This window comes from Cucurbita pepo, chromosome 1 (assembly GCF_057944985.1).
Source record: "Cucurbita pepo subsp. pepo isolate OVF chromosome 1, ASM5794498v1, whole genome shotgun sequence".
In the NCBI taxonomy this organism is placed as follows: Eukaryota; Viridiplantae; Streptophyta; class Magnoliopsida; order Cucurbitales; family Cucurbitaceae; genus Cucurbita; species Cucurbita pepo.
In genome coordinates this window covers 7,890,408-7,904,434 of record NC_141798.1, presented here as the reverse complement: position 1 = coordinate 7,904,434, position 14,027 = coordinate 7,890,408, and the positions used below count along the sequence as shown (strand labels likewise).

General features: G+C 36.4%; 2 protein-coding genes and 1 long non-coding RNA gene across 5 annotated transcripts; 2 read left to right on the top strand and 1 right to left on the bottom strand.

Annotated features, from left to right (window-relative positions):
• The first annotated feature begins 3 nt into the window (after positions 1–3).
• PLPB (PAS/LOV protein B) lies at positions 4–3,819 on the top strand. Of its 3 annotated transcripts, XM_023682152.2 has the most exons (8): positions 4–147; positions 295–1,359; positions 1,726–1,933; positions 2,044–2,108; positions 2,214–2,293; positions 2,414–2,469; positions 2,555–2,618; positions 3,506–3,819. In XM_023682152.2, exons 2-8 carry the CDS (start codon positions 780–782, stop codon positions 3,656–3,658), a joined length of 1,206 nt encoding a protein of 401 aa, XP_023537920.2. In that variant the 5' UTR covers positions 4–147; positions 295–779; the 3' UTR covers positions 3,659–3,819. The 3 variants fall into 3 exon arrangements, with proteins under 3 accessions (XP_023537920.2, XP_086978564.1, XP_023537915.2); XM_087122438.1 differs by lacking the exon at positions 295–1,359 and having other exon boundaries at positions 14–147; XM_023682147.2 differs by having other exon boundaries at positions 16–1,359.
• A 265-nt stretch (positions 3,820–4,084) lies between these two features.
• LOC111798695 (protein NRT1/ PTR FAMILY 4.6) lies at positions 4,085–8,487 on the bottom strand. The gene is made up of 6 exons (XM_023682003.2): positions 8,334–8,487; positions 8,129–8,216; positions 7,948–8,053; positions 7,617–7,834; positions 5,436–5,879; positions 4,085–5,356 (listed from the first exon to the last, which is right to left on the bottom strand). The coding sequence occupies exons 2-6, from the start codon at positions 8,129–8,131 to the stop codon at positions 4,388–4,390; spliced, it is 1,740 nt and encodes a 579-aa protein (XP_023537771.2). The 5' UTR covers positions 8,132–8,216; positions 8,334–8,487; the 3' UTR covers positions 4,085–4,387.
• Positions 5,055–6,212, top strand: LOC147793821 (uncharacterized). The gene is made up of 3 exons (XR_015420388.1): positions 5,055–5,097; positions 5,260–5,365; positions 5,468–6,212. It is a non-coding gene; the product is annotated as an uncharacterized LOC147793821 (long non-coding RNA).
• Positions 8,488–14,027: the final 5,540 nt, after the last annotated feature.

Genomic DNA, 14,027 nt, shown 5'->3' with positions numbered 1-14,027 from the left:
TAAGAACGGTATTCGGCTCAGCGTCGGTGCCCTGGTTTGCTTCTGTTCTCAGCCCATCGATACCTTGTTCCTCATCTACGTGGACACTCCTTGTCACAATGATTGGGACTACCATCGGCACACCCTCTCTAATTCCTCCGTTTTTCGGTAAATCTGTGGCAACTCAGCAAGAAAATTATACCTTGATCTTCATGATTTACATTCTTGTTATCTTTTTGATATGATCAGAAGCTTACAACAATGGGATAACCATTTTTCCTTGTTTTTTTTTTTGTAAATATTTTGTGGCCGAAGGAGGGGGTAATATCAACCAGAAATATTGTGCCGCGAATTTGTGAACAGCGTTGGTTCTGCTTTCGTTTTCTTCATTGCTGGTTTGATATTTTTCATTTTCCAATCTCGACGGCGTGATGTGTGATTTGATTTCTGGATCATTTTCATTTCAATTTTCTCATCGCATCGAAATATGGATAGTTGCGAACAATTTTTGTTGATCACAATTTACGCGATATTTTTCATTCGGATGTTCTCTTATTCACAGTCATATGGACACTCGTAGTTGCTAAGTGTGTTCTCCCAGCGAGTAGCTTGTCGAATCCCTGAGTCGATACGTATTCATTCTAGGGTTTTTGTTTGTTGTTCTTCTTGATTTTATATACTGAAGTTCAAAGCTTCTTCGAGAGACTGAACCCGAGGTTTGAGTGCCTCATGGGATTGGGACTATTCCGAATATCGAGGAAGAAAGGGGTTTTAGTCCAACAAGTTGAAGAACCAGGAGGATGGAATTTCAAATGGGTTTGATTGAACAATCACTTAACAGTCGTTATTCTCTCTGGGTCCGTGAAGCTCTTAATGATTTATCGGATAATTTTACAATCACTGATCCCAGTATATCGGGTCACCCAATTGTGTTCGTGAGCCGTGGATTCTTGAAGATGACTGGATATACCAAAGAAGAGGTGATTGGAAAAAATGGGAGGATGTTTCAGGGCCCAAAAACTTGTAGGAGTTCAGTAATGCAAATTCGCGAGGCAATTAGGGAAGAGAAGGGGATTCAAATTAATTTGCTAAATTATCGTAAAGATGGTACACCCTTCTGGGTCTTTTTTCAACTGAGTCCTGTCTTCTGCAAGGAAGATGGGCGGATCATTCACTTTGTGGGTGTTCAGGTGCCGATATGGAAGAATTCAAGGAAATCTATATGTGGGTTCTCTAGAATTCAAGGTGTTCCTTATGAGAATGAATTTAGAGCGAGCAAAAGTCTTTTAGAGTCCTGCCGCCGGGAGTTGTTGTCTGATTCTATCTCGGAATTGGATTTTATTTTGAACAGAGATTCACCACCGGATTCCGACATCAGAGGTCTGTCTCTAAATTATGCATCAAGCTGTTTCCTGTTTGCTCCTGTTGAAATTTTTGAGCTGATTGCATTCATTTTTCTTCTTGATTTTCTTCCCATTCTGGTAACCAGTTTCTATCTAGAGCTTGATCCAGTGTTTCCTGAAAGTATTGCTTGAACTTCCATCTATTTCTCTCCTTCACTTTCTTCTTACCTTTCTAGTTCTGTTAACATTGAGTAATGTTTTAATATTTTTCAACACAGATTTATGATCTGCTACCATTATTCATTCAGAGTTTTAGTCATTCCGCTAGTTTTTGTTTTATTTTTGTTTTCATCTTTGGTTATGATATTGGCCATTGATTTTCTCCTGAGTGGATATCTCATAGGAGTAGACATTGAAGAACCATGTGAAGCTTGTGATGATGAGAAGCAAAGAGCTGCAATTGCTATTAGTAACATCTTATCTGTCCTAACTCATCACAGTGAGGTAACTGGAAGATTGGTGTGCGAAAGGAGATGCAGCGTGCCAAGGGTGGGCATTCTTTGTTCATCCTTGAATACATCTCTTAATAGAATTAAACAGAGCTTTGTATTGTGAGTTATTCCAGACTAGTACTTCTGTTTATGCCTAAATCTTATGCTTTATGAGCGAATAAGTTATCCTGTTCACTTTTGGATTCATGTCATGTCTCTGCATTTTTCAGAACCGATCCGAACTTACCAGACATGCCTATAGTTTATGCGAGCGACGAGTTTTTGAAATTAACAGGTGCTAAACTAAACATTGAGGCAACTATATAGCATTTAAGATTTTGATGCCTAAAGATTCTGATTGAACAATACATTACAATTTTTCTTGCCTTGCATGCCTTAGGTTATACTAGACGTGAAGTGCTGGGGCGCGACTGTAGATTCTTAAGTGGAATTGACACGGATTCTTCAACCCTTTTTAAGGTTGTGTATTTCCTCCTTTCTTGTTCATCAAGCATTTTTCACCTGAGTTTCTGATGAGTTAATTGGAGGATTGAAGGAGCCTATAGAAATAATTGTTATGAATCTGATTTTCTTTTCCAGATAAAGGAAAGTCTTCAATCTGAACAAGCTTGCACTGTGCGGATTTTAAATTACAGGTTGATATTATCTACAACATTTTATACAATGCGTAATTTGTAGTCTTCAGAATAAAAGACAACTTTCTAACTGCTCTTACAACAGGAAAAATAAGAGCTCATTTTGGAATGATCTCCACATATCACCTGTTCGAAATGCTTCAGGAAAGGTATTGTTGCTTTCTTTAGTATTGATTGAAATTTTGGGATTCTCTAGTTCTAATAATGTCCACGTTTTCTGAATTGAGTTAAAAAAAATTGTTTGCCTTCTTTAGTCATAGTACATTGTGCACGATCACCCATCTAAGACAAGCACTGTATTTAGTTCAAATTCAAAGATGGTTTCGGAGCTGTTGTTGAATGTAACTTTCTATTTTTATTTTCAGAAATGTTTTTAAGTGCTGAATTTGGATGATTCATATAGATTAACGTTATTATAATGTTAAAGATTGCTATGTTATGTTTGAATGCTCGACTTACAAACCGCAACTAAGGAAGGAACGAAACTTAAAAAATAAAAAATAAAAAATAAAAGAAAAAAACAAAAAGACTCAGGGAAGGAACGATAACTTTAGTTGTTTTGGAAAATAGATATGTGAGATCTCACATCGATTGGAGAGGGGAACGAGTGCCAGCGAAGACGTTGGGCCCTAAAGGGGGTAGATTGTGAGATCCCACATTGGTTGGAGAGGGGAGCAAAACACCCTTTATAAAGGTTTGGATTGGAAACCTCTCCCTAGCATATGCCTTTTAGAAACCTTGAGGGGAGGTCCGAAAGGAAAAACTCAAAGAGGACAATATCTGCTAGCGGTGGGCTTGAGCTTAGGCATGGGCTGTTACAAGATAATCCGGGCAGAACAATTCAAAGAATAGTTATGAAACCTTGCTTTCATTAATGTTTCTTTGCCCCAGTATTTGATCAATGTGTATAACAAGAAGTGTACTAACGCCCACTATTGTACTAATGCCCACTATTGTTTACCTTTTGACATTTTATAGCTGAATTTACCAAGAAAGCTTTTCTATTTCCTTACCAAGTGAATGGTATTGTTTGCAGGTAGCGTACTTTGTGGGTGTGCAGATGGATGAAGATGATAAAAAGCAGGATGAACATGGGTTGAACCCTAAGATGAAACAACTTAGCACCGTGGGTGCAGTCAGGGTGGCCGTGAGGAGCTTGTCCATGACTGTGGGATGTTCACGGGGCTAGCCCGTTCGTCTCGTTTTGAAAAGTAATATTAAATTTTCACTGTAATTACATCTCCTGAAGAGGTATATAAGAAAGATAAGACAGTAGATGTTCTTAAACGCTATTGTAAAGGTCTCATTTTTCTAATATGGAATGTGAAGCGTCTCAATTTTAAGTTGAAACGGTGGGCATTCTTTTGATTTATGTGTTAGCGGCTGTGTTTACCTTGTAGCTTATTAGTATGAGGGAATGTATTGAACTCACTGGACAAGCAAATACTTATGCCTACTTTGTTGTCCAAATGGTTTACCTGTCCTTTGCTAAAACCTGCTAGGTGAAGTTTAGATTGTTTCGTGGACTGATTAAAATTAAATATTATCATACCATAGTTTCTGATTGTTATATATCTGATTGTTATATATCCGTCAAATTTAGTATGCAAAGAACGTGCAATAAGAAAGATTCAATTAATGCAAACCAAATACAAAGAGGTTGATAAAAAGATGCTTTGGCGAATAGTTAACTCTCTCCCACGCATCACAGATTCACTGATACAAGTCATTTCATTCTCCGCCCACCTGAAAAATTTACCCTTCCATTCTGTTTGTCTCATGCCAGCTGAAAGATAAGAGCATTTGCAGCGCTTGTCAAGATTCTCTCCACTGGATGGAAGGCGGGAATGTCAATCTATTTGAATAAATCTGTGAAACCCTGTAAGTATTACTGCATCATATCTATATCTATATCTATCTATTGTCGTGCTTTTGGTCTGTACTTGTACTGCATAGCCCAAAATAGGTAGTGCACAAAGTTTAATCCACTGAGCACACACATCAACCAGTAGAATCTCTCAAGGTGATAATGGTTTAGATTTCTTCCCGACAGCCATGGCTGGTGGTCTGATCTATCTGTGACGTTGTTGATTATTGATATAACCACTGAGCTAAGATAGTACCCCATAGCCAGAGAAGCCCAGGATAGAGATGTAGCTAAGGATCTCATACTTGCAGGTGCTTCTGTGAAGAAAAATTCCAATGATCCAGCCAAGGAGAAAAGATCTGCTGATCCCAGAAACAAGTACTGGATGGCAATCCAAAGGAACGAGATGGGCAATGGCTGAGCCGAGTCGAGTAGACCGTGTTTGGTGGCTACTCTCTTGCGCTTAGTCTCAACAGCTGCTGCAACAGCCATGGCTCCAATAGAGAAAAGTAACCCAACTCCAATCCTCTGAAGATGAGTGATCCCCGTTTCAGTTTTCGTTACTCTCCGAGAAAACGGGATGATTAAGTGATCATATATCGGTGCAAGGAACATGATGAAGAGTATTGGGAATATAGGGAGAGATGCAGGTGGAACTTTAAAAGAACCTATTTTGGTGTCCATTGTTGATGCTTGTTCCACCGAAAATGTAGATAACTGAGCTACACAGCAGTTGAGGATGATAGTGCAAGCAAATATTGGTAGAATTCTCAACACAATCTTCACTTCTTCAACTTCTTTCACTGTACATTCTAATGCTGAATAGAATGGCTTGTTTAGAGCTGCATTATTTAGAAACTTGAGGCTCTCTGATGGCTCTTCCACCTCATCTGTTGAATGTCTTTCCTTTTCATTTTGTATAGCTTCCTTGTCATCAAGAGCCGGGCTCATCTCCATACTCGATATCGAGTTTCGTGAGTTCATGCCGATGCAGCAACCAAACATTGCAGCTACTAAAACCTGCTCTCAGTAAAAACACAAAAGCTCATTCATTTGATTCCATTTTGCCTCATATTAAAAGTTTCAACTTTATTTCTACCTTGCTAATTGTTGTGAATGGGCTTCCATTAGGTATTTTGTTGCGGTAAAGAGGGGAGCCTGCAAAGAACACAACCATGGACAGAACTATGCTGAGCATTGCAATTCCAAAGCCCCACTCCCAGCCTTTGTTGTCTTCAACCCACACCACCAATGTGACTGCAATTAGCCCACCACATGACAGACAAAACACAAAGTAGTTGAAGAAACTGGATCTCCTTTTCCTGCCATGTGGGGTACTGTCATCAAACTGCTCCGCCCCATGCGACGGCAGCGACCCTTTTATGCCACCGACTCCCAACGCCACCAGATATAGCCCAGAAAACAACATTGCTTCTTTACCACCGCTCGCTTCTTCGCACATGGTGCCATGGTTTGCGTGGCGATCGCATGGAGGAGGCATCAGCGATGGTATCTTGGCTTGTATCAGCAACACTGCCAATCCCTGCATAAATTCTTGGATTAGAGCTTCATTACTGTAATCATTACCTAAATCAAAGTTGATTACAACGTTAACTATGTTTTTATGTCAGAAGATATTGATTGTCAGATTGAAATGATAGGATCATAAGTAGTTGGAATGAGAGGAAATGCAAGGAGGCAGGTGTCAGTACTAAGCAATCATATTCCCTCACTGACACCAATGTGAACACACTTGAAGCCACGTGTTACTCTTTCCTCTCATCCTATTGGCTGCCGCTTACCTATTCATAGGGACATCTTTTAATTTTTATGTCGTTTTGACCATGTAATATAATGTCATGCCTCCTTATGTTCATCTCCATACCATAACTCATTAAAACTATAGTCCCCAAGTGATAAAGACTACCAAAAATTAATCTCTATCTATGCATATATCATCACATATTTAATATTCATCATAATACAATAAGATAAGCACTTACCTTAAAATATTCCTCTTTCAAGAATCATCTAGCTAAATTATTTAATCAGATTTCAACAATGTCATCATGCATATCCTTTAAATAATCAATATTTTAAAATATTTACACTAAAAAAATGATTTTAACTCTGAGATCTAGGAGAGGGGAACAAATGTTAGCAAGGACGATGGCCAAAAAGAAGGGTGGATTGTGAGATCTCACATCGGATGAATTATGAGATCTTACATTGGTTGGAGAGAGGAACAATGACCCAGAAGAAAAAATAAGTGGAGTGTGAGATCTCACATCACATCGATTGGAAAGAGAAACAATGACCTCAAAAATAGTGAATTATGAGATCTTACATGGGTTGGAGGGAGAAACAATGACCCAGAAAAAAGAAAGACCAATGAAAACAATATTCCCTGGAAAGAGAAACAATGGCCTCAAAAAGGGTGAATTATGAGATCTTACATGGGTTGGAGAGAGGAACAATGACCTAGAAGACCAAATAAGACAATATTCGCTAGAGACAGTGATCTTGGTTGGAGAGGGGAACAATGACCCAGAAAAAAGAAAGGTAAAAAAAAGAAAGGCCAAAGAAGACAATATTTACTGGAGATTGTGATCTTAGTTAGAGAGGGGAACAATGACCCATGAAAAAGAAAGATAAAAAAAGACAATATTTGCTAGAAACGGTGATCTTGGTTGGGGAGGGGAACAATGGCCCAAAAATAAAAAAAAGATAATATTTACTAGAGACGAGTGAGGGCTTAAGCTATCACATTAACTATTTGAAGATCAACAAATCTTAGACAAAGACCATAAATGGACAACTGTACAGAAAAAAAGAATTGTCTTATTTCGAGTATGATGTGGACAAGACTTAAAGACACGTGTCGTAATAAAAACACAAGAGTTATGTGCGTGGCGACATCTGATAGGGCTACAGCCATTAGGTTGAGGACCAATGGCTTACAAATGGGGACAAGACGACTACAAGAAGATGATGAGTAAACACAAACACAAAATAATTAGCCTTATATATGCATGGTGGGAGAAATATTCCAGTACGACGCACTCATTGCATGATCATTATCACACTCTTACTGGGTCCCACTTCTTCTAATCTAATAAAGTTCCTTTTTTTCCACACAACCATTGGGGCATCAACAGTTAGCTCGTGATCCACCCCCTCCCAAGTACCCCTTTTGTCTTGTTTTTCATATCATATACCAAAATCAAGAACTCAGACGTTCGAATCTTTTACCGAAAAAAAAGGGTAATGATATACGTACGAGTAATTGAATGGCAGCACTAATGAGGTAGATGAGATAAGAGGTGAAAAAGGCATCAGATAGAAAGCCACCAAGGAGCGCAAGAAGGAAGGCAGTTCCCATGAAATCTGTGACATTGTTGGCTGATTTTGATGGAGAAAAGTGCATGTAATGCGACAAGTACATCACCAAGTTGCTTGCATTTGCCAAAAACGCCAAATTCTCCAATATCTCCACAACTAAACCCATCAAAAAAAAAAAAAAAAAAAAAAAAAAAACCCATGAAAAATCTTCAATTTGATCTCCAAAATCCACTCTTTTTCCTCAAAATTATGTTATAACACACACATACCAAGATCAAACGCTGCCGCAATGATTCCCCCATGGCGACCTTTCAAAGCCGGCCTCTTCCTCCAATCCACATACCCTTCCCATCTACTAACTCGATCACCACTTTCCTGAAAGAAACAGATATCAAATCAGAGAGACATGATTGAAGGCATTGAAGAGAATGAAAGAAAGAAAGCACCCACCATATTCCCTTTTGGTTTAGGGATTTGAATCTCTCTGCTTCGAATGTTTGCAATATGGGTTTGTTTCTATTCGTTTGTACACAAAGAACTGAATAATAAAAGTGAGGGGTAAGTGGTCTTATTTAAAGAGTCTAGGAGAGAGAAATTAGTTAGAGAGAGAGAGAGAGAAAGAGAGGAGAAATGTGTAGAGGGTTCAGAAAATGACCTCCATTCCCTCCAAGCACTTCATTTCGCCACAAGATTATATATATTCCAAGACCAAGAAATGTGTTCTTGCTTGGCTACAAAAGGGTTACTAATTGGTTTGGCATCAAACAAGGGAAGAAACAAAGAAAGCAAGAATCAGGTAGATATTGAAGCATCAAATCCCTCCACTAACAAAACCCATAACATATATATATATATATATATATATATATATATATATATATAAACATAGATTTGGGTATCATTTTCTTGCCTTTGTTTGACCCATCAACCAAAACAAAACCCTCTTCCAATATTATGACTTATATATATATATATATATATATATATATCTAAAGTTGTTTATGATTATGCCCACTCAGCCTCCTCCCTTCTCTTGTGGGTTATATTATTATTATTATTATAGGCATTTTCCAAAAGTTATGCAACTTTCACACCTTCTAGGCCACAATTCATGGTGACACTCTATTGGTTTTCATTGCATATTAATTTAATTAGATTCATATTTCATAACCCATCTCTTATTTTAATTGTGTAATGATTTTATATGAAGAAAAGTTTCAATTTTTTTTTTCTTCATATTTTAAAGATGAAAGCATTCGTTTATTGGTTGGCGTGATATTCGTTTGTATAGTACTTGTTACGGGTAATTTAAGATCGAAAGAATAAATCCATAAAGAAAAAGGAAAACTAAGAACATGTTGTAGCGGAAATAGAAGTAAGATCGATTGCACTCATACACCCACGAACAGAAGTAAACAAAGTGACACATAGATTTACGTGGTTCTGATAAAAGAAATTCTTCTGCATCCACGGGTGATAGTCGATCACTGTAACAAAAATGTTTACTAATGTATATTTCATATTCTCACACTGATACATGAATCAAGGTGATTCATATACCAATATGGGAGATGAACCAAACGAATCCATTTGATATATGAATGGAAGTAAGTAATGTACTATAAAGACAAAATCTTCGTGATAATTCTCAATAGAACAAAATCAAAACGAGACAAATCCAAGGCCAATTGCAAGCCTTAGTTTGACTAGTACTCGAGCCCATAAATATAAAGAAAAGAAGAAATTGGGGCTAAAAACATAAAAGCTACCTCGGTTTGGCCGATTCAACGAGTTTTAACCTTATCCAAGATAAAATCGGTAAATCTAGGTCAACCCTCATATAAATACATTATTCTTTGATTTAGATTCAACTCGATCTTGGGGCACTCAAAAGTGCCATTATCAACGGTGCAATATATGGTACCTCCAAAGCATCCCACCCCCTTTCAAATGATTCAAATTAAATAAGGCAAATTAGAATCACCAACCAAATCGAAAACTCAATCCTAAACTTTGAAGATATAAGCATGGAAGCACGGTTGACAAACACCACATCAATAAATCACTCTTTTGTGAAGCTCCTAATGAATCTAGAAGGTAGCACGATGAACGTTTAAAAGCAAAAACTATGTGCTATAATTTTGAAGATTCTTATTCAAATTCGTCCCGTTGCAAACTTTTGGTCCTTAGGTTGAGATAGGAATTGATTCTTCATTCCCATATGGGATTGGATTTTTGTGGAAAAATTATGAAAATTTGATCTGAAGAGTGTGAAAGAGATGACTTTGAATCCCAAAAGAGTTGAATAAGAACACAAATTGCAGCAAAAAGATGCGTGTAATGTTCCATAATTCATCAAATTGCTCAACTTGAAGGATCACAAATTGGAATCCCAATTACAACTCCCCCAAAGAACCACAAACAGTGCCATTAAAAAATTGGGGGATTTGGTTTGGAAGTCAATAAATGGGTTTAAAAGCAAGTCAATATCTCTTTTTGACCAAATTCACCGTCCTTCTTCCTAATCTACTTTTTATATGTTACCAAACACTAAAACTTCATGCCTACCTCATTATTATTTGTTTATTCTTTCCTTTTATAATCTAAAATTTTGAATGGATAGATTACGGGTTTTACGAGAAGCACGGTCACAGACTGTAATAGCTCCGTTACATATCGTTATCAGTTTCACGGTTTTAAAATGCGTCTACTAGGGAGAGGTTTTCACACCCTTGTAAGAAATGTTTCATTCCCCTCTCTAACCGATGTGGGATCTCATAATCCACCCCCTTGGGGGCTCAGTGTCACAATCGCACTTTGATGGCAGTGGACTTGTGATTGTGTGGCACTCACTTCCTAGCAACAAGTGAGTTAAGTCTATTTGTTCTTGTGTCGCCTATGGCCAAGCGACGTATGCTCAAACCTCTAGCCTTGGTTCAAGAAGAAATTTTTGAAAACGAGAGCAGAGAGATTTCGTAAGGAGGTTTTTGAAAGTAAGATTTGAGAAATTGGAAATTGTGTTATATGGGAATGTAAGCAAAAGACAACAATAATGACTTACTACATATAGCTATCGGGTAGGAAGAAGTTGACAACTAGTCATATCCCCCTACAGTACATTTTAGGGCATTTTAGCCCTTGCAGGTGTAGACATGATTTTGATGAACGGTCATACACCCTCGTACTGATCCAATATGGAATGGTAAAGACCTATCTAGGATGAAAGCACGTAAAAGGGGTTTGGAACAGACATGCAACCATAGATAACACGTCCTGGACAAGCAAGACCGAGATATCTGTCATGCGGCCATTGATAACACGCCTTGGACATGCATGATTGTGACACTCAGCACCCTTGTAAGAAATGTTACGTTTCCATCTCCAATGGATGTGGGATTTCACAATCCAACCCCTTTGGGGGCCTAGCATCCTCGCTAGCACACCACTCGATGTCTAGCTCTGATACCATTCATAACAATCCAAGCCCACTACTAGCAAATCTTGTCCACTTTAGCCCATTACGTATAGTCATCAACCTCATAATTTTAAATTATGTTTGCTAGAAAAAAAATTTCACGCCCTCATCATAAAGAATGTTTCATTCCCCCTCCTCAAAAGAATCCAAAAAAGGAAAAAGACACACCGATATCACAAGACAATCCCTTTGAGTTATCACCACGAACATTAACACGTTTATTTTCAAGATCTTATAAAAATCTTATTCAAACAATTTTGCTTCGATTTTCATTTTAAAAACATACTTAAAATTTTGAAAAGTTAGAAGAAAGTTGGGTTGGCCTAGCTAGCTAATGTAATGTCGTTTTTCGACGAAAACAATAAAATCAAGTCATGTCCATTGTCCAATCATATTAAAAGTGAAAAAAATGCACATAATGCAAAGAATTTGGTCTATATTTAGTTTGATTCAATTCAAACCCAAATCTAACCAAAACTAAATATCTCATAGCACCATACAATTATTATTATTAAATTCATTTATGATTCTAAGTACAAATAAAGATTATAAATGAAAGAAATCATGTTACATCATTGATTAAAAAAAGAAATAATAACAATAATAATTCAATTGAAACGTGTTGGTGATACAAAATTTGATTGAGTTCAATAATTAAGAAAAGATTTTACGTCGAGGTTGGGTCATATGAAAGATCTCTTCTAATTAATGTAAAACTAATGAGTAGGCGTATTAACAATCAACAAATTTAATAATTTTGTCTCAAGATAAAAGTCAAAACCAAGCATTAATCAAAATCAAATTTAATCTCCTATTGTATTTATTAATGTTTTCTTCTTCGTAATCATATATAAAATAGGACAGATACGTTTTGGTCGAGAATGCACACCTAAAATGCTCTACTAGGGACTTAACTGGGTCCATGAAGAGAGTTCGAAGTGACTCGATTTGTAAAAGCCCAAGCTCATCCCTAGCAAAAATTGTTCGTTTTGGTCCATTACATATTGTCTTCAGCCTCACAGTTTTAAAATGTGTATACTAGGGAGAGGTTTTCACACTCTTATAAAGAATATTTCGTGCTCTTCTTCAACCAATGTGGAATCTTACAGTCCAATTCTTCGTTTCTCTCTCCAACCGATGTAGAATCATACAATCTACCCGCTTGGAGGCTCAACGTCTGTTTTAGCCCGTTACGTATTGTCATCAGCCTCATAGTTTTAAAATGTGTATATTAGAGAGAGGTTTCCACACACAAGAATGTTTCGTGCCCTTCTCCAACCAATGTGGAATCTTACAATCCATCAGCTTGGGGGGCTCAGCGTCTGTTTTAGCCTGTTACGTATCGTCGTCAGCCTCACAATTTTAAAATATTTGACAGACTTGGGATCTCGTGTAATTGTCTTTCCTCTTAAAAATATCAATTAACTCAATTATTTATAAAAGGCAGTATATTATGCATTATTTGTGTAACTTAACTGGATCATGATCTTTAGTCTTAGGGTTGACTAATCTTCTTTGACCAAACAAACGACAAAAATAAAATTGAATCACAACGATAAATACATAAAATAGGGAGAGAAAAAAAAAAAAAAAAAAGAATTAGTTTTAAGCTCTTCAAAATCGCTTTCAAATAAGATATTTTAAGATCTATCCTAACGTTTGGGCTTGGGCAACTTGGGGAGCTGAATTTGGACTTACAATTTTCCAGTTCGGACAAAAACGCCGTCGTTTGGAAATTTTAAGTGAGATTAAAAGGCTTTAAACAAAATTAAGACTTTGATTAATCTAGTTTATAACATTTAATCATTGGTTTTATTGGAAAAAAAACATGTTTTTTTTATTTTTAAATAAAAGTAAAACCACGAGAGCTTATACTTAAATGTGAACCATATATTTGACTTTCGTTTGAGACCATGTGAACGAAAAAGCGAAGACTCACTCTCACCTTATCTTTCTCAAGAATTTCATGAGGTGTTAGGAAGCTCACAAATAGAATCGAACTACAATCTCGCTTTCGCTATTCCCCTTCTCATAGGGAGCTTCCTTTCACATTGACACCACCTAAATTATATCCTTAACTAACTCAGTAGATACCCGTCATGTTTGCAATGCCCCTTGGACCAACAAAATCATCATTCCTATCACATTGTTCATGTGTTTAGGGTTTAGAAATATATATATATATATATATATATATATATTTTCCCCTTCTTTAAGGCTTGTTGAGCTTTAATTAAAAAATTGTTATAAAAATAAATCGAAAGTTGGTATTTATTATTTTGGAGTGCGTGAAAGAGGCTTCTTGTCGTTTTGTTGTGGAAAATGTTTATTTTATCATATTCTATATAATCATAAATGAAATAAAGCATCCAAAGAGAAAAGTCAAATTTTAGTTGTCATGCTTATAAGGCAATGTGCATGTGATTCATTCCACGTGTCTATTAAACTTATGGAGATGTATATAATATGCTTTTATTTAATATATCTACAAAATATTTGACAATTGAAACTTAGGTTAATCATCTTATTATTACTTTAGGATTTTTTAATTAGTTTGAATTTTGAGAGTATAAATTTTTATATTTTTAAACCTTTTAATTAAAAATATATATCGTACCAAAAAATATTATTTTAATTTCAATTAAAATTAAATTTACATTCATAATGAATCTGAAATTTCTTGGCATTGATGTATTTTTCTCCCTTCTTATCCACAGCTACGTAATAACATTACTTCAACCTTCTTTTCTTTTCTGAAAGCGACTCATGGCCAAGCTTTTTTTTTATCCAAACTTATTGAATTTAATGAAAACCTTATTTAAAAAAAAAAAAACAATTTAAAATAATTTGGAATGTCTACGTCGGTATAAGCGT

Coding starts and splice junctions, on each gene's coding strand:
- PLPB (XM_023682152.2), top strand. CDS start 780: ATGGAATTTCAAATGGGTTTGATTGAACAATCACTTAACAGTCGTTAT. Junction 1,360..1,725: donor ACCGGATTCCGACATCAGAG/GTCTGTCTCTAA, acceptor GATATCTCATAG/GAGTAGACATTGAAGAACCA. Junction 1,934..2,043: donor ATTAAACAGAGCTTTGTATT/GTGAGTTATTCC, acceptor TGCATTTTTCAG/AACCGATCCGAACTTACCAG.
- LOC111798695 (XM_023682003.2), bottom strand. Junction 5,880..7,616: donor GTGCTGCCATTCAATTACTC/GTACGTATATCA, acceptor GAATTTATGCAG/GGATTGGCAGTGTTGCTGAT. Junction 5,357..5,435: donor CATTCACAACAATTAGCAAG/GTAGAAATAAAG, acceptor TACTGAGAGCAG/GTTTTAGTAGCTGCAATGTT.